The sequence below is a fragment of the Branchiostoma lanceolatum genome, chromosome 5 (assembly GCF_035083965.1).
Source record: "Branchiostoma lanceolatum isolate klBraLanc5 chromosome 5, klBraLanc5.hap2, whole genome shotgun sequence".
Lineage (NCBI taxonomy): Eukaryota > Metazoa > Chordata > Leptocardii > Amphioxiformes > Branchiostomatidae > Branchiostoma > Branchiostoma lanceolatum.
In genome coordinates this window covers 5,212,349-5,232,766 of record NC_089726.1, presented here as the reverse complement: position 1 = coordinate 5,232,766, position 20,418 = coordinate 5,212,349, and the positions used below count along the sequence as shown (strand labels likewise).

General features: G+C 38.0%; 1 protein-coding gene across 4 annotated transcripts in view; it reads right to left on the bottom strand.

Annotated features, from left to right (window-relative positions):
* The window catches only part of LOC136434560 (voltage-dependent calcium channel subunit alpha-2/delta-2-like), a 76,482-nt gene that overhangs the window by 17,368 nt on the left and 38,696 nt on the right, over positions 1 to 20,418 (bottom strand). For 2 of the 4 annotated variants that reach the window (XM_066427426.1, XM_066427428.1), the window contains exons 6-20: positions 19,450 to 19,617; positions 15,136 to 15,199; positions 13,445 to 13,495; positions 10,540 to 10,639; positions 9,797 to 9,865; positions 8,661 to 8,750; positions 7,849 to 7,971; positions 7,226 to 7,304; positions 6,813 to 6,862; positions 4,831 to 4,914; positions 4,460 to 4,510; positions 3,743 to 3,802; positions 3,415 to 3,489; positions 1,111 to 1,185; positions 593 to 736 (exon numbers count right to left, since the gene is read on the bottom strand). In XM_066427426.1, coding sequence (XP_066283523.1) covers positions 593 to 736; positions 1,111 to 1,185; positions 3,415 to 3,489; positions 3,743 to 3,802; positions 4,460 to 4,510; positions 4,831 to 4,914; positions 6,813 to 6,862; positions 7,226 to 7,304; positions 7,849 to 7,971; positions 8,661 to 8,750; positions 9,797 to 9,865; positions 10,540 to 10,639; positions 13,445 to 13,495; positions 15,136 to 15,199; positions 19,450 to 19,617 — 1,283 coding nt within the window. Of the gene's footprint in view, positions 1 to 592; positions 737 to 1,110; positions 1,186 to 3,414; positions 3,490 to 3,742; positions 3,803 to 4,459; positions 4,511 to 4,830; positions 4,915 to 6,812; positions 6,863 to 7,225; positions 7,305 to 7,848; positions 7,972 to 8,660; positions 8,751 to 9,796; positions 9,866 to 10,539; positions 10,640 to 13,444; positions 13,496 to 14,226; positions 14,285 to 15,135; positions 15,200 to 19,449; positions 19,618 to 20,418 lie in introns of all 4 variants that reach the window. The other 2 variants (XM_066427427.1, XM_066427429.1) reach the window with 2 other exon arrangements.

Here is a 20,418-nt window from a genome sequence, read left to right as displayed (position 1 = left end):
CTATATATAGAGTAATTTGATGCCCTCAGCTATATGGGTCACCACAGGTAGGCCAAGGGAAGATGACCTTGAAATTGAGGTTGTGACTCCAATAACCAATAACAAGGACATTTATAGACTTGTGCTTGACTTAAGGGACTCAAAACTTATCTGGTCTTTGATTGGTTCTGACATCATGACGGTCAAACTAATCTGCTCTCTGATTGGTTCTGACATCATGACGGTCAAACTAATCTGCTCTCTGATTGGTTTGCAAATGGTAAAACTAAAAAGTTCTCTGATGAGTAGCCTGAAATTGGTATATCAATCTGTTCTTTGATTGATTCACACATGGTGAAACAATTTGTACTCTTTTCCCTGATTGGTTCAAGCTTGGTGATTACTTTGTGTAACCTGTGCTGTGATTGGCTCTAATATATCATGACGGCAAAACAAGCGTTCTGTCTGATTGGTTCTCACATGATGGAACTATTTGTATTCTTTTCCATGATTGGTTTAAACTCGGTGATAACTTTGAGTAACCTGTGCTGTGATTGGTCCTGGCTACTATATCATGAGGGTAAAACAGGTCTTGTGTCTGATTGGTTCTCACATGGTCATGTGTCTTGGTGAGAGTGTTGATGACATCACTGCCAGTCTCCAGTTTCACCATTTTGTTCCTCATGGCCTCCTTGTCTGGGTTCGTGAACTCAATGTCTAGAAGGTCAAGGGTTGGCGGCTTTGAATAGAAGGCATCCTATTGGAAAACAGATAGTAACAGATGTAAGAAAACACATTCCAATTATACTGGTGCCACTTTGGTATGATACCATCACTCTGATCTGAAACCAAGGTTGTTCATACCTAAACCACAGACTCACGCCAAGCAATCTGGTTATTTGAAAGTTTGCTTCATGTTAATGTATATATTCATAACAATCATAATACACTGTACCAGTACAAGCTGAAAAAGTAAACTAATCATGATCATAGAACTCAGGTCTCAACAAATCTATGCATTTTTCGACCTGTATTTTCTTCTACTATAATTATCATGATATTGGGAGACTGCAGATCTCACTCAGTCGTTGGATAGGTGTAAAACCACCATGACAGAAATCTCGAGCTTACTTCTGGCGTAAGATGTGGATGCAGAACAACAAAGCCGTTGTTGTTGATGATGAAGGCATAACCTCCGTGGCCAAGCTGGAAAGGAGGGCAACAACAGAATATCATACGAGATTAATACCATTATAATTGCTAATGCTCATCATCATAATTACATAATAACAAAAGTGGTATCATATATAGTCCATGAAGATAAACATATCTGTTGTGATGCAGCAAGTTGAGTTAGTATACTACAGTCCTATATGCCCTTAGGGTTAGAGTCAGGATGTATACATATTATGTATTGCAAATATTCCTCTAAAGCACTATTCTTTTATCTTTAGCTGAGTGTATTGTTCTCTGTTGCTTTATCTTTTAGAACAACTTCATCCAACTAAAGTCGTGCAGAAAGACAACTGTTACAGCATTTAATTGTACTTGATATGTATGATAGTTTTTGTCTTCATTGCATGTATTTCTAATACTATATAAACTGTACGGTCATGAGCTGTGAGTCTAGAGGATAGGTCAGGAGCTTTTTCATGTGACGTCGTAGGGACATCAACATGGAGGCAGACGCAGCTATGTGCATTTCAGTGAATCATAACTCAAGTGTTTTTGGTCATCCAGAGATCTTCTGACCCTCTTAAATAACCTGTATTAAGTAAGCATAGCTCACAGAAAAGAATACCAGAAGAATAGACGAAAGCTTTTAGATAGAATCTTAAAAACGCTGAATGTTAATGCTGGCTTGAGCTACAGTTCATTGAAATGCAAATCAAGGACACCAACATGGCTGTCAGCACCTGTCTGCTTCATTGATATGAAAAATTAGTGAAAACATCTAGTAGTCTACTGTATGTGCTGGATGATGGAGTACATCATGTGCTTCTAGGGATATGTAAATTTTGTATAGGGGGGGGGGGACAACTGCATGATAAGTAGTACAAAGGGGTTCTTTAACAGTGCACTATGACTGGACCAGTGTGACCACAAACACTGTTGGGAAATAGTACACCAAGTGATTGTTGAGTAATGTTAATCAGGAGCAGGTGCTACAGAATAGAAGACAAGTCTGATATGTCATGAAAATAGGCAAATGTATAGAGACAGGTTTTGCAAGGAAAGTAGTAGATGAAGTGCTTCTCGAGTAATATCAATCAGGAGGTGCTACAGAATACTGTAAATGCATTTAAGTTCGTGTGGGTTTTATTTCGTACAAGCGAAAGGCGAAAATGGAGTGTTTGCTGTGATTTCAAGCTCGCCGCAGCGCTATAGTCACATACTGCTACAGTATTGGACAAAAATGTTTGCAGCAAAAACCGTGAACCAGTGCAAACATTTCTGCATTTACAGTAGTAGACAAGTCAGACATGTCATGAAAAGAGGTACATGTAGACAGGTTTTCCAAGGAAAGTAGTATGTAATGTGCCTGAAGACAGATGTTGTACGGAGGTGCCAACCAACACAGGACTGGTGCAGAATGATGAAGAAAGAGACAGTTCCAAGAGAGGAAAAGAAAATAAACCTGCCGATATTCACCTGCTGCTTGCCATGTTGTATAGGAAGAAGGGTGGAGAGAGAGAGAGAGAGAGAGAGAAAGAGAGTAAAGAGAGGAGTCAAGCATCAGCTTTGAGTTTTAGAATGAAGCTATTTTCTGTGAAAAAGGGTTTTCTTTTAGGCACTATAGGCTACACCAATTTATTTTCTTGGTTATAAATGGAATTCAAAAAAAAGATTGTTTTAAATGCTAGTCTGGAAAAACAACAAGAAAACAGAATCTCAGAGGGATGTTTTTACTTTCAAATTGGTGCACACAGTTTCAGGGTGTGAACAGGGTCAGGTGCAAGTTTTCACCCCAGCCTTCTGTTTTCATGATTTTTGTTTGGCTAAAATTGAAAATAAAAATCCGTTAACCAAGAAATCAAATTGGAGTGGCCTTACAGATAACAAAGTGGCAATACATCCATGAGCTCAGTCATAAATAAAATGCCATGCTACTGTAATCGGGGGAGTTTGTTGTATTTCAGTGGGCTTACATACAATATCATTACCTTGAAGTCTTCCCAAGTTTAGATTTAGTTTCCATCATGAAATGTTTTTGGCTTTTATGAATCAGGTGTAAAAACGTAAGGGATAGGTATGGGTGTTTTACTTTTTTTCCTGTTACATGTAAGTTGGGAAACAGTTACTCAGATAATAAAGTGACAATTTTATTTCATGATGCAGAAAGTCTTCCAAATAAACAGCTTATAGGTAAATATATGATAAAACAGTTACCGCATATCAACAATCTTGTGTTCAATAGGAAAGTGGCAAAATTACCTCTCTTAATGGAAGGGATTTTCTCATTTCTTTCACAGGCCATGGCACTGACACAACTCCAAGCACTGCCTGGTTCTGAAGGGAAAAAAACAGCCAGCAACATTCAGAACAACATCAGATTCTATGATTAATTTTACAATCAATGTAGTTACAATTTAAGATTATGAATGAATGAATGAATGTATGGATTGGATGAATGAATCAAAATCAATATCATCTACCAATTACTGCCGGGCCCATCACCATGGTTACCTTACAGACCACACCCACATACATGTTCTATCACCATGGTAACCCCAGGCCCCACCCATACACGTCAGGTACTTACATCACAAGTCCCATCATCATTTTTACATGACCCGTCCTTTGCTAGATAGGACGGATTAACCTAAGGGGAAAAATGATATCCTAGTGATTCAATGATGCTGTATGCCTGGCACATTCTTTTTTCTGAAGTGCTAAATATTCTTCCATCTGAAACTCAGCAAACTCATGCTCAATTCCTGGCCTTGTTTGACCTGATTATAATCTTTTTCATATCAAATATAACAGGTTTTGTCAGTGAAAACCAATTTGGTTACAGAACATTGCGGCAGACTCCTCAACATTTAAGTGAGTACTAAGTCTGGTGGCTAGTATGGGACCATTCTCCCATCTGAAGATGAAACTTTCATGTAATGTTCCGGTCCAAAGTTCTGATCTCTGAGTCCACATCAGAATTAGACCCATATGGCAAGAAATGGGCTCACAAGTCCACTACGCCACAGGTGGGTGATGTTGTGATGTTCACTTAATCAAACCGATAACCTTTTGATGGCTAAACTTTTTGCAATATTCCAGCATTCCAAACAAGCAGACTGGCACTTTTATGTATTACAACAACATCCTTATCCTCTACTACCATCTTGTTACACGTACAGTAAGTTGCTACCCTATATATCTATATGTCTATCATATCTGAACAAATGGTATTGTTACAAAGTGAGTTTAATGCTTTGTTGTATACACTAACTAACAAAGTAAGCTATCATATAGTTGTCCGTACCATGGTGGTGTTGATGACTGGGTAGCTGACGTACACCTCAAAGTCGTCACCCTGGAAACAGGGTAAATAAAGCAGAGGTTAACAGGGGTCAGTCTAACATTAAACAAATGTCTATAGCTAATAATTGTGTACAAGGCATTCCATCAAGGTGAAATCACATAACATTGACCAATCCAAAATTAGTCCAATCTTTGTGTTGGCAATTGCAGTTCAAATTTGATTCAGAACGACTCTTTTATATACCTGTCCAACACAGAGGAACTTTGAAGTGAACAAAACATTGAATTCCTTCCTAGCTTACAAGTTTGTTGTAGGATTTTCAGTAAGGCTACAACAGAACTTAATGTCGCAATTAAGTCACAAACACTCACTTTCTCACTCATGAAGATCTTGGAGAAGGTGACCTCCTTGGAATTCTCCAGGGCGACTGGTCGACTCAGGACCTGGCCGAAGTCCTGAGAATAATTAGCAAAAGCATTACATTTGTATGCTCAGAGTTCTTTTGTTAAAGTGAGAAGAGATGCAGTTAGGTCGACTTATATTGGACTTATGTAAAACAAGTGAGAACTTGACTTTGGGGGTATATTCAACAAAGTAAAGTAGGCATTTCAATTTTAAATTTAGCCTCCCTTTAATTTCAAGATGGGGACAATCCAAAGAAATCCAACAATTGGAGATATATCAACCAGACACATATAATATCAAATGTGTAATAAAAAAACTAAGGAAATCTATGTTTACAAAAATGAAACCTGCAATTATCATAATTATAGCACAAAACATCACTGTCACTTGTATTGCTGGAATCAGCAACTGAGTTGCTAGATGGGTTGTAAAGACAGCTTTTAGTGAAGCAAGGGTTGAGGAAGGTTAGTAAGTGTGAAAAGGCGTAGACAATACCAATAGGTGACCCTTGGAAGAGAAATCAAACTGACTCATCAGTAACTCACCAGGTGCAAGAAAAATGGCCAAATCAGGTACGAGAAATCCACACGCTGAGATTAAAATACTCAAGATTGGATAGATTGGTTAGATTTGAATAAAGATCTTATACCCTGCCCAGCTCCGCCAAAATGTAGAAATGCAAAATAAAAACATGAAAGTGGAAATTTTGCTATAGAAAAAGTAAATCCAATGTGGGTTGCCGGGTACAGTCAGAGTCATTGTATGATTTTTGTCGTAGGATGTCGCAAGGCTAGGATAGAACCGACTGTCAAAAAGGATGAACGACAACCTTTTCTGTACAAGATCGCTGACTTCATATACTACAAATCAAGAATGTCCTAAATTTGCAGTGAATGTCATAGAATTCATGTACACAAGTCATGTACAAAATTGTGACTGGGCCCTGAGTAATCATGCATAAGGGAGTTTAGTCTCTGTAACAGTTACTGTTTGTAGTATAGATTAGTATAAAGCACTTTACAGTACTAAATATTGCAGGTAAGGATGTAACCAAGGCGTTAAGTAGCAAGACAGGTGAAGAACAATAGGATATCATCAAAGGGACAGAGTAGACAATGGTTAGTACAGCGGAGGTTGGTTACACCTGGGCAGGTGAAGAAGTCGACAGACAGCACACCTGAAGCAGGTACCACCACCACACCAGCCTGTCCTTAGTCATGTGCCCCCACTACCTGTGATATGGATTTGGTGAAAAGCATACTTATCAGGTAATGGTTGGATCCTTGACAGATTTGTTGTAAAACAAATATCATTATTGGGGCTGATCATCTTCAAAATATTTCACATAGATTATAATAAATATATTGTTGAAAATGATTATTGACTGAGAAAGTATTACTATTCATAGATAATCTACTATATTCTGCATTCTATGCTTGGATTATTTTTTTATGACTATCAACAGATTCATGTTTTCATTGATCCAAAGTGAAAGTGATCTCAACCCATTATTGTTAGCTCAAATAAACTCAATGAACAGTTGAGCTAATCTTCCACTGGTTGTGAAAGATAAAACAGACAATGTGTATAGTATCTACAGCTTCATTGTATAACTAGAAATAATCTCCTAGCTTTTTACTACAATTGCAGTTAAGGGTGGACCATGTCTTAACATCCGGTCCTAAGGACTGCGACCCTTTCTAGTAGCATGCATGTCGGGCAAGCGACAACAGACAGGATTTGAACTCCCAACCTCTAAGTTCAGAGGCTGGATCGCAAACCACTTGACTACACATGTTAGACACATCATTTAAAAGAATATCATAACATTTACCATGATAGTGCATTTCACAATGGCTAAGATGTTATGTAGCCTCTAGTTTTTGGGTTTGAATCTGATATAAAATGGTTTCTGTTTTATCTATGAGTGTATGATTTATGTTCCTACCCCTGACGCCTCCCTGGCTGCACCATCACTTCTGACGGTTGAAAAGTACCCTGTAAACAACAAACAAACACATTAGCTTGAACCAATATCAATGATATTTCCATTATTTCATTAGGCTACAGATTGAAAGTACCTTAGATTACCATTTCACAAAGGTTTGTTTTGAATTAAATACACATTTCTAATCCATACAAACTTTTGTATAAGTCGTGATCAGCAGATCAAAAACTACACATTGTGAAAGGCTAATAACAATTGGATGGCTTTTCAGCACCATGGCAAAAACAAATCAATCTCTTTTGATGAAACCAGAAAACTTTTCTCTAAATAATGTTTCCAATCCTTATCATCTTAACTGTTGTAATCATTTTATACACTGCTATAAATAATTTTTTTTTTGTGGCACAACTGACCTCTGTTGTCACATGCCATCTTCTGCAGCACACTCCAGTCATGGATAGGCTCCCCCACAACGATGACGAACACACGGATCTACAGTACAATGTAGAAAAGAAATACAATCGTTAACAGGTGAATCAACTTTTGTGCTTTGCAGGCACTACAAACCTCCAGTTACTTTTTACCAATTGTGTTGAGCAGGACAGAATGAGCAAAAATCCAGATTTTAAGCCAAGCAAGTTCCATCGATGTGAATAAATCAAAATTAATAGAGGTTAAGAAATGATGATGACAATTCACTAGTTTCTCATGTCAAGGATCTATAACTTAGTATAAGTTTTTTTCAGTGATTTACATTGTATTTATGGCTTTGAGGAAGGTTACAGTCCTCTAGTCAGGTATTTTTTGCATGAATCTTATGTGTTACAAAGACAAGTACATTAAATTGATTTGTACATAAATTTTGTTAGTTCATTTACATTTTGTTAATTTCATTTCTTTTTATTCACTTCACTTTTACCACAAAAACAAGGCTCATAACAGGCCCTCATGTCTTTTTGGTTACTGTACATTTAAGATATTTCATTCTATTTTGCATAAAAACTTAAAAGTTTAACACATTATTTGTAGTGCTTACATTTCTGTCTGGGTTGTACTTCTGGAAGACTGCCTCGGGGTACAGTTCAGCATTCTCCGTTACCAGGACGATGATCCTGTTGCATTCCGCTCCTTGGTTCTCGTTCCGATCTTCCATTTCAAACTGTAGTACAAAAGTCATGTATCAATAATGGTGGCAAGGTGGCTTTGTGGTTGGGGTTGTTGACTCAATCCCTAGCATGCCCCAATGTTTAACCCCTGGAATTGACATTTTACGCTTATTTTCTCACAAGTTAACTAGTACGTATCTTTGGTTAGGGATGTTCTTTCACACGGGTTGTAAGGCCGGAGGTCACATATTTAAGGACAACCACACCTTTAAAAAAACCATTACACTTATTGATTGATTAAAGAAGGGGTCTATCCCGGTATGAGTGGATCAAACCCCAGTCTTACGCAGCTTGAAGCTTGAACAAAACTGGTCTGTTAACTAGGCGGTGTACCATACCAGTTATGCAAAACAAAAAATAGAGTGAATTATTTGCAAGCTACATTTTAAACCTACAAAAGTGCTATGGCCTACAGACAGTTCTCATTTTTCCCTCTGACAGTGGCAGAGTGGAACTCTTTGCCTACAGAGATGGTGGCTGCCCCCTCCCTGGCGTCTTTCAGGGACAGGGTGACCCACCTCTACTAGACCCAGCTAGTCACCAGACACCTTCCCCCCCCCCCCTTCACAATCGGTACAGACAACAGAAAACCATTCCCAGCACCAGCACTACCCGTCAAGCGCAGCAGATTCATCTACAAGTTGATGCTGGCTGCCTAACCCCAAAGAAGAAGAAGACTCACATTGTTGAAGATCTTGAAGGCATACTCCAGCCCTGCGTAGTAGTTGGCCTGGTTAGCGGCGTTCAGGTTGTCCAGAGACTTGTGGATCACCTGAGGGGTTTGATGACATGCAGTGGACATTATATGATATACGAGGGGTGATCAATAAGTCCTCGGCCTCACCCAGAAATAAGGTGCACAGCTCAAATTTTGGGAAATAATTATGTAGTATGAAGTCTTTTATGCATGTCTACCAAGTTTCAAATCGTTGTGATAATTATTTTGCAGACGGCACTCAGTAGTATTACGTGAGGTAGAAGGATACAAACATGGACAATTGAGCTGCGACCTGAGGTATGCTGGCCAACTTGCTCTGCTGAAAGTCGGATACCCACTTCTTTTTAGTTGAAATAAGAAGGGAATCTTCATCAAACATTTTGACAATGTCTTTGGAGATTTTATGCCAATTCTTGGCCTGAGGAACTCGACCCACACATCTCTGATCAGAGTTCAACTTTTTCTCATCACTTACCTACTAGTTTTCAAATGGACGTCGACTAAAAATATTGACCACAATAATTTGAAGTTTGGTGGATATTGCTAAAACATGTCATACTACATAATTATGACCCAAAATTTGAGATGTGGACTTTAGTTCTGGGTGAGGCCGAGGACTAATTGATCACCCCTCGTATATGATAAATGCAAGTTCCTCAAACTTTGTCAAAGTAAATACCTCTGATTTTGCAAGTGCTGCAACATTATGCAAAGTTAGTTAAAATCCTTCTCAGAACTTTTGATGTATAAGGTGATGCCCTTGGGCCACACATCTGTGCAAGCATGACAGCAGGGGTGGTGTGTCTTAACTCTGTCATAACTGTTACCGATAAAGTCTTTAGATCAAAAGTGTTTTCGGCAAATTACTAAGCCATGAATGGTTTCTTGTTTTAGGTGAGAATGATCAAAACTGTTGCTATCAAATCAAACGGTACAAATCTTATGCATTAAAGTGTTACCAAATGGCAGAAAGTATTCCTAATTTATGATAAAATGCACCAGATTACATTGTCTACAAGAAAATTCTAAGACTCCATTCTTGCAATGATGTGAGTTTATCAGTCATCAAGAAATGAACCATGTGCAATTCAGGTTCTTACCTCCTTGTTGTGGGTGGTTGCCTGGACAAAACTGCTGAGACAGCTGACAGCCTGGGCATAGGCGTTAAACTACAGGAGGAAAAGGGAACAGTAATGGTGTTGCAGTTATAAGTATGGTAAACTGTGAGTAATAAGATCAACTTCAATTCAAAACACACTTAAAACTTTAGACTGGTAACATTTTTCTTGGATACAAGACAATATGTTTTCAAGTTAATGACCGATCAAGAGTTACAATATTGCAAATTGTGATGTGATAAACTCCTATAATGAGATAATCATTATATACTATATTTAGCTATCCTTTTGGCAGCCCAAAAGTACTGTGCTCACTGTATGCGTGACACTCTATAGTAGAGTACTGTTTAGTAGTGCCTCCTAGTGGTTTGCACACAAACTACATGGACCATGACTGATAACCATAAGCTAATGTTACCAAATTTAATGAGAAACCTGGCATACATTGATGTGGAGAAAGCCCCTATCTCACTGGACTCGCAGCACCTTGGCGGCCTTACTATGTTCTAAATTGGATTTGTGTTACCCTTGACTTTATAATGGGAATATCATGCAAACTGTATTAAGTATTACTAAAAAGCGTTAACACACAAAGCGTAAAAAGAGAAGTTTTTTTAATGATGAAATTCGTTGAGCTCTCTGTCAAACTGCACGGTCGCATTGTGGTCGCCATCATGCCACGGGTCGAGTGAGACATGGGCTTCATGGACAGAAGTAAAACTCACGTATCCCGTGGCCACGTAGTCATCCTCTGTCAGCCTGTCCAGAAGGAACCAGGTGGTGTGTTTCATCAGGCTGAGGGAACGGCCTTCTACACTGCCACTCCTACCACAGGGGAGACAAACACTGCACGTTCAGGCCACAAAACAAACACGCACAAATCACTAAGTATGCAAAAATGTGTGAATCGTATGAAATTACACAATGTTATGATTAGAGGAACTTTGCAAAACTACTAAATCTGATGGAAAATGCACTTTTTTTAATGCAAATCTGAGCAAACATTTTGCATGCATTTGCTAGTGAGAAGTTGGGTGGTTTGCATAAAAAGACTGCTTTTCCTATAAGATTTCTAAGATTTTGCATTACGTGCCTCATGCGTTTTTCATAGAATTTTGATGTTTTCACATTACTTGGACCAGTACAGCTTAGGGGTGGATACCGGTTTGGCTTAATAAGGTTTAAGTCCGGACCTGAACCTGGACCTGATCCTGTCCAGTTGATGTTTTGTTTTATTAGACCAATATTAAGCATGGAGAATTGATACTGACACGCACAACTTTAAAGGTTTCTTGGCAAGAAAACTTTCAAGATAAAGCAGTGTTTGATATTTGAATGTTGCACTTGTTTTAAATGCCTTTTTTGTCAGAGGCAAGACTCAAAACACTTTATATCAAACAAAATAGAAAAATATACTTGACTTTGTTCAGGTTTTTTTAGACTCAGGTTTTTGGCTTTCAGGTTTTTTGGACTCGGTTCTTGGATGTTATTAAGGTCTGAATCAGGTCCAGCGAACCGGTATCCACCCCTAGTACAGCTACAAGTAGACGTCAGAAATACCCTGCATGCAAAACCCTACCTGCACTAACCTGCATGATAATTGCATGCAGGTGGTATTTTTGATTCCTGCGGCATCATACTTTCATTTGAATGACAAGACTTATATTCATTTAAAGTTAATATGTTTCACCAAATATTGGATAGATTCTGTCTCACTGCATGTTGTATACACTTCTCCTAACACACATTTCTAACTGTTTAACTTGAATGGTGCTGCAATTCAGACAAATGAGTGTTTCACACTCAGAATCCAGACTTGATGGCGTAGGCAAAGCTAGGGGATTTTAGACGTAGTCGTTAGGCCACTTACGGTTTACTACGACGCTACCTCTCAAATCCCAAAGACTGAAAAATCTTTATTCAAGCCTCTTACTAAGAGTCTTAGAGACGGGGGATTTCTTTAATGTGCCTATAAATGATGCATTTTTCTTAGAAAGTTCCCAAATTGCAAGAAGAAGTACAAGAAAAAGCAGAGTGAGTCACATTTATTGTGTATTAAGTGAAACCAACAGGGCCTAACGGTTCAAGAAGGCCCATCAGCCAAAGCATCTGATTTCCCAGAGTGAAACCCTTAAGCCCTGGGTTTAAGGAGGATATCAAGAATATTTGGAGGAATTCTGGTAAAACAAATCATTTATTTGTGTTGCAAGCACTCCTTAAAGTTTTGTACCAAGATCATTATATACACTATACAGATTATTAATGTCTGTATCTGTATCTGTATAGCCAGTATAACCGCCATTCTGCATAATATTGGTGGGTACCTTGACACTCGTCTGCCATATGAATGAAAAAAAATTGAATTTTTGAAGTATGCACAATTCTGATATCCAAGTGTACAAGGCATCCTTAAGAAATCCTTAAGTTTATAACTGTTACACTGCTCTTTTTAATGTGGTGGTATTATGGTACCCAGAATGACATACTAGACACGTCCAAAATTTTGAAAGAATTCTGAAAGCTCTTCATACACTTATCTTAATATGTTGGGAGAATGCTGGCCTGAGCTTGGAATAATGAATTTCCATGCAGTGACTTTAATTTTAATTAGCAACATCCCTCTTAGAAACTTCTTAAGAGCTTCAAGATTTGTCATTGACAGTGGCTTGTCTTCTGAATGATTCAGTAGGGGAGATTGAAACAGACAGCCTCATTGTGAAATGGATTTAAGCAGATTTCCATTCAACGTCATTACCATTCTGTGTAAAGTCGTTCCAAGGCCTAATGGCCATGGAAATGTAGACTTCTCTGATTGCTTTCTGAGGAAGATTGTTCTCCGAAATCCCACACTGTCTTCATTATGTCTTAGACATTGGCTCCTAGAGTCTGAGAGGATCCTCCAAGGAATGTCAAGGATAAAAAGTAGCGAAGAAAATGTCTGGGACTTCATCTCTCAAAGGATTAAGTGGAGACATATCAATCTAGCATGTTGGCAAAGTGTCTTTATGAGTGATAAAAACATTGCCCAAATAGGTTTCTCTCACAAACACTCAGACGCATATCATTAAAAGTACTTTATTTTTAGCAGTCAACAGCAAGTGTCTATAGAATGATATAAACAAGTGCTGAAAGTTCTAATGAATGCGACTTCTGCCAAAGCATGAGACTGCTTTGAATTGATGCTGAGTATATATTCTTAATGAAAATGAAACAAAGCTTTTATCATCTTTTATCTCAATCCAAAACAAAGTAAATGTACAACTAATCTGCTGCCTGTTTTTAAAGATTTTTTTTTTTTCAAACCAGAAATTCTGTTCATTAGATGTACAATCATGCTTATAAGTTAGAATAAGATTGATAACTATAATTAGTGATACTCATTGATCAAGGTATAGGTTGATCAAGGTTAATATTAAGGAAATCCTATACCAGGTGATAAAAGATGTACAAGTCATGTACTATCTGTAACAGGAAAATGTTCTGCCTTTGCTGGCAAATTTTCACTCTCTATAATCATCCCAACCCATCAATCTTGTTTGACCCATCCATAGGCATGCAAGTGGTAATACATGTAATCATATACCTGGGAATACATGTAATTATATACCAGTAAGTTTACGATTCACTTACGTGTCTAGAAGGATAAGCATGTCTTTTGGGGAACTGATGGTCTGTTGATACCTGAGAAAACAATCAATCAATCAGTCAATAAATCAATCAATCAATCAGTTCTCAAATCATCACTCAACAAAACAGATCAAAATGGTACAAGAAAATGTAAACACAGTACGAAATGGAACAGAATAAGAAAATGGAACAATGGCAAATGGTATCATCCGATAAGACAATAAAAAGTTAGTCCACCACCTAAAGCTTCATGCCACCATCGTGTAGAGAAGAAAAGTGAGTAGCTGAAGGAATTATGATCTTATACAGCTCTTTGTATCAAATGGTGAAGCCAAGCAAAGGAGCTCTTCTTGTTGTCACAAGAAGGTTGGTGAATCAGATGTTGACAAACATGTGTGCTTGTGTGATGTTATCAGTGGTTAAAGTGATCGTGAGTGACTGTTGTGAAAAATTCTCAAGGTTCCATCAATTTTGCCAATCTTTAGTCTTCAATGTTGAAAAAAATCACAGAAAAAAACATCACATTTTTGATTGATACATAACTTCTTAGTTGACCTAGGTTACATTTTTTCATTGAGAAAAAAATTATACCTCAACAAAAAAATTGACAGACATACTATAGGGCAGGGTTACTATAACATCTTCCCTGTCTGAAATGTTTCCCTTAGTTGAGAATGCACCTTAGGTGGATATCCCTCTCCACACCAATTGTTTGTCCCTTTTTATTATAGCTACTCCTCTTGTTAGTAACCCACAAGAGGAAAGACCTTCTTTGACATTCTTACCAATCGGCCATACGGGCATCATAGTCCGCAAAATTTCTTCTGTCAGCAGTGAATGACACTACGGACAAGCAAAATATAACATTGAACCCAAAGTGATTCAATATTCTGTATCTGTATGTATATATAGCCGGTATAACCGCCCCTTGGTGTAACACACCAGCTTCGAGCTGATGAAAAAGTTATGACAACTGTGTTGATGCTGTGTTGATGCTGTGTTGATGCTTTGCTTTAAAGCAGGAATTCTACAGCTGCGGCATCTTCACCAGTTGCCCACCTGTTAAGAAGAAATGCAGCTGCACATTAGCAATTTAGTATGCAAAAAAATGAATATGAGGGATGACCGCGATGCATTTGTCAAATGAATGTAAGTCCACAAGGGAAAGTTGGGTATCTTCCTACATCCCCCTTTCACCAAGGGGTTTACACTGACAAATGCATGTGCAATGACGCAAGCTGCTGAGCTGGAAAGTAAAAGGGTGGCTGTCAGGATGGCACTCTGTTCCCTCAGATGTATACATGTAGGGGACAGACCATTATGCTTCAGATAGAAAGGAGGCTGGCTGTTCAAAGCTAGTTAAAACTAATAGTCCTTCAATGCAGCATCCTCTCAACTAAAACTAATGTCCAATCCCCTATGTGTACCATTGTGACACAAGGATTGTCTAAAATGTTACCATTTTTTCATTCTAATAAATCTGTTTGTCAGATATACATTTACAAAATTTGAATATAAAATACTAAATTTGAAAATGACATTTTCCAGCTTCTTTTTCAGTTTTGCACTAGAAACAGGGTACGTGCTCACAGAAGTAAACAAGTGCAAGGTTGAGTTTAGAGATTTTAGTATTTTTCCAACATTCAATTTGAGACAATCAGACAGTCATACCAGCGTGGGCTCAATCTACTTACCACTGAGTCATACGGGCATCAAATTCATCAAACCTTCGAGGGACATCAGCAAGTGTTAGAGTTCCTGGCGGGACACAGTGTTAGTGTTAATGGGGCAATGTGTTAGTTTTAATGTATACAATGAAAATAATCTATACTGTTATGCACTAGTTACTACAGATCACGCAAAAATAATTGCATTTGAAAATTTGACGTATAATAGAGCCAATTATCATACAATTTTTGACTGAGAATTCTGATTAGTCCTACGAGGGCTCGAATTATTAGTACCTAACCTCAAGCCAAAGTTGAAGAAAAGCTGTTAAACTTTTACAACTATTTGACAATAAGAATAACACTCTATTCCCTACTGCATATAACATCAACTCTCGTAAGTCTGCCAGGTACCCTAAGATCGCCACATTTAAACAAAAGGTGTTATCAAGGTCTTCTCAAGAATGTCTTGAACACCTGGATATCTGAAGTGTGTATATATACCTGGGGGATACCAATGCTGCGTTTTATTTAGGACATCTCAAAAATTCAAATCTTTTAAAATGTGTCGGTCTTAACAGTTCATAGTTGATGTTACTTGTAAGGCAAATCCTTATTCACCAATCAAAGTTAACTTCTCAACTCTCAGGAATGCCATGATACCCTATATATCTAATCTATAATGCAGGATATAAAGATTAGAATGAATTTTTCATCTGAGATTCAATTTAAAACCACAGAGCGTAACCAGGAGGGTTACAGGGAAGCCAGTATTTCAAACCGTCGGGCTGACCTTCATGCACCTAACAGATCAATAGCTCCAGCTGAGACACACAACATGTTCATCTTTTTTTTCAAGCAATTCTTTAACATAAAATCATTCCTTTGGCCCTCTTTTCACTGGATGGAGAGTCTCACCATTGAGCAACCACAACTGAATAAATATGACCTATGACTTTATAGAATGATTGAATTTATGACGTAAGTATGATTTGGAAGACAACAAAACACACGCACATGTCTGTTTCTGTATCTATAGTATACAGAAAAAATAAGTGTTAAAGTCTAGTTTCTTTATCAGTGAAACTACTTGTCTAACAGACATTTTTGATGGCTTAATGGTTGGTGCCTCAGTGGAAATGGGTATAAGGAGATTTCCTAACCAATTCTCAGTTATGATTTGTACCTTGGAAGTGGAAAGCAAGATTAGTCTACATTTCCTTGAGCTTAATTGGTGCTGTATTTATCAATTTACTAGATCTCCTTAATTTCAGCGTTCTTAAAGTGGGTGTCTTAGGGTACAAACAGGATTACAAGAGTCGACGTGCAATACAGAAATTCCCACTTCCCAAAAATAGCTCCTCTACACAAGCAAGTGTTAGCATTTGAATGTTCTTGACTGTACAGCTGCCAATTGTTAATCCCTGACATGAATATGGGGCTATAACAATGATCAGCAGCCTACTTGGAGACCAACACTGCCAAACACAACGAGTCACCATAATCCCTAGATCTATCGCTACCAAAACATCCAATCTCCAACGACTTAGAACTCAAATCCTCCCGACACCGACTGGCTTCTATAACTACAACTTTTCCAATTAAGGCAATCTCTTTCCATCGATATGAGTCAATGTGGAAGGACATTTATATTCATAAAACTGTTCCCACAGCCGAGCTTTAGTTATTTTACCCAGTAATGGGACATGCGGCTATCTGATGAAAGGCACAATCTATTTTTCTATAGTATTGAGCGCGTACAGAGTGAAATATTAGTCAAGTTGGTGTGGGTACAGCACAGTGAGCTCCCAGTAGAAAAGAATTGAGGGGAAGCAATTATAAGAACAAGGATTTAAAACTTTCTACCATCAAACCTATTCTCTCACTACATATATCACTGCTTATATATGTTCATGACTTATTCATACATTACCTTTTTTTTTTAGATTTAAGTCCACCAGTCTTTGAGAAACAGTTTTACCACTCAGTTTTCCTTCACTGTTAATCTATCAAAAAGAGAGGTTTAAAAAAGTTCCTAGCAACATGATCTGGACCAAGTCTAGAACAAGTTGGTATATATTTTTTTGTAAATTCTGTACTCAAAGTTGCTTCTGTATATCATTACTATGAATAGAAATCATTTTGGAACCACCGCAGACCATATATGTCTACCTTAGTAGCTGCTAGAGCTGTTTTTTATTTATTTTACCATAATGATTGCAATCATGACCAGCGCCTCAGAAATACCTGGACAGCTTTATTTTTGCCTGTACTAACCTGCATAATTATGCAGATGGCATTTCAACTCTTAACTGTTGCAGCAAGGTCTATCTAATATTGTATTCATTCCTTTTTCTGTTTTCGATACACACATCTACTGTAAGGCATTCCTCTCCAAACTCTTGATTTGAGTGAGTGTAAAGAAGCTTAAAGTTCCTTGATTTCATAAATTTCTGAGACAATGTTAATTTTCTTTGTCTTGTCAGCTCTCATTTGCTCTACCTCTGAAGCTACTGACAAGAAGTTATAAATTTTGTAATCTTAGTGTTTTTTTATACTCTTGACTATCATTTTGTGAATCCCCTCTAGTAATCCATTACCATTTTTGTTTTGTTTTGTATAGGTTGCAACAGTCTTACGAGGGATCAGCTTACCGGATGAAGGTTATACCGGTGTATGAATAGAAGGCTCTGTACTAATTATAAATGTCTGAACGTAGTCTAATTGCATTTGATAATTGTCTCATAAACAGTCCTGTGCGATTATAATGGTCCCCTAGGACAAACTCATCAGCTTTAGGTAAAACTAGACCTTAAGTCAATAGTTGTGAATAATATCAGTAATAAAACACCCGGGTGGAACATTACTTGAATGAGAAATTGAAAATCTCAGACTAGACCTCCGCGAAATATTTTTGTGAATTTTTTTGTCTTTTTTCTCATTGTTCTGAATTTTTTGCTAATTCTGTCTATTCATTTTTCCATGGGGAGCAACTTTAGACCCGATCCAAACCACCTTTCCATCCTGCCAATATACACTCAGAATAGCTATCAAAAGGTTTCCAACTTTCTTTTTATAAACTACATGTATGCTAAGAAACTAAGCAGCTAATCTCAGGTGTGCTATTTCATTCTTAAAGAAAGACTTAACTGACCTTTTAAACCTCTACAACTTCAAAGGACTTTTGAATTAAGATTGTATGTCACAGACTAGATTACAACATGTTTTGATCATACATGTAGTAAACAACAATGATTATAATATCATTCAATCAACATAGTATTGAGCCATTACATACATGTACACCCTTCTGTAGTTCTGTATAACATCATACCATCAAAAAGTCATTCCTTATACTCATTGACAAGGTTTTTGTTGCAAGGTAATCCAATCATGACTGTCAATGACATCCCAGTGAAAGTAGCTAGTACGTAACTAGTTCAAAAACTAGCACCAATCACCATGTTCGCCAAAAAAATATCACATTTGAGAGCAAACAGTGCTGAATCATAATGCGGATTAGTACATATAAATTGAAAGATTTATTGTGATATTTGCTTTTACAGCTTTCTAAAACAGGGATCTCCCTAAAGAATGGAACAGTGGCGCTCCTCCATTCTGTTCTAATCCCAGCTCCATCCTGTTGATTTTCAACGTTAGGGTATTTTCTCCAATTTTTACCCAGCAAAGCCTGTAATTTTGCTCAAAACTGGAAATTTCAGAAGTTGCAGGAAATGACTTCCATTATGTCTGAAAAAGGCAAAATGCAACAGCCGCTGAGAGGTGTGCACCCCCCCCCCTGCAGACCTCCCCCCTCGTGGCACTTATCCTGTGCCTGGCACCCTCCCCCCCATCCTGCTCTATATTTCTAGGGAGATCCCTGCTAATAGCTATAAAATATTTACACCTTTTTGAGCCGTTGTGCTGGGTTCCAAACTAGCGGGTACGGTCCTTGTGACGTCATTGGATGTTATATGGATCACCTTACAATGAAAAATTGAGTCTGAAGGACAATTTTTTTCCCGAGTATTGGAGGAAAAATTCAGTCCATCAGAATGTCTTTCACCGAGTTGCAAACAGGGCTGTCTCCAGCTTTACTTTATTTCATCACAACCATAGTTTGGGAGCCCATGTTGTTAGTTGTAAAATCTGTAATTCTAACATAATTACAAAATTCATTTTCACCAGTTTTGTGCCAGGAAGCTAGTTCAGATCTTTTGGATTCCCGTCCCAAGACGGAGGGCCAGGTTCTGGAGACAGCCCTGGTTGCAACACACATTATTAATGAAATTTCACATGAAAATTATCACATGAAAATATAATTTAAAGTGAAGCCCTTACTGCTGCCGAATCTGTGTGGCTGCATGGGTCTGGCAGGGTACATGCGGAACACGCCGGTCTGGCTAGCGAAAGCCTGCCAAGGCAGCTTCTCCTGGTTCTGCTGCCAGTTGTCGATGAACACAGAGTCCAGGTGTGAGGACCAGGCGATCACGTTCAGCACGTGTGCATCTGGTGGAAGCAAAACGACATTTCAACTTTAAGACAGGATATTACTGTAAAATGCAGAAATGTTTGCGGCGGTTTTATGTTCGCGTTTTTTGCGGTTAACACGAGCATTCCATTTTCTCCCTAAGGCCACAGCAAGTAAATTTTATGGATGACATCCTCCGCAGACTCCAAAACTAATGAGATAGGGCGAAAAAAAAACAAGGCGGGCCAAAAAAAAAAAGATTCCAATATTTTCAAATATTGAGATCATAAGTCTTGTTAAACAAGAATTGAGGCAACGAAATATGATATCATGACCAACAGGTCTTTTATTCCTGTATTCAACCAATGAGTACACTACACTGGGTATTCATATGCAATGAAACACCTTAGACTGTTAACATTAAACTGTTCTTGAAGATGTGTATACAGCTCAATTAACTAGAACAAACGCAGAAAACAGCTTTTCATACCATCATGGGCAGGAACTACACTGGGTATTCATATGCAATAAAACTATCAACGTTTACGACATATTTGCCAATTTTTGGCATGTTGACCAAAAATCATCAGAGGACAATGAAATTTCTTGTTTTTTATTTCGGAATCAGGCGAAAATTAATGAGCGCGCTGATGTCATCCATAAAAATTACTTGCTGTGGCCTAACGGGAAATAAAAACCATGTGTACTTAAATGCATTTACAGTAGCTAGCAAGGTGTCATGGCATTTTCAGGATGCCCTACACTAAGAAAACAAGGATCTGGTGGGAGCGAAACAACAGTTGAAGACAGGATATTAGCTAGCAGGGCGTCAGGGTGTC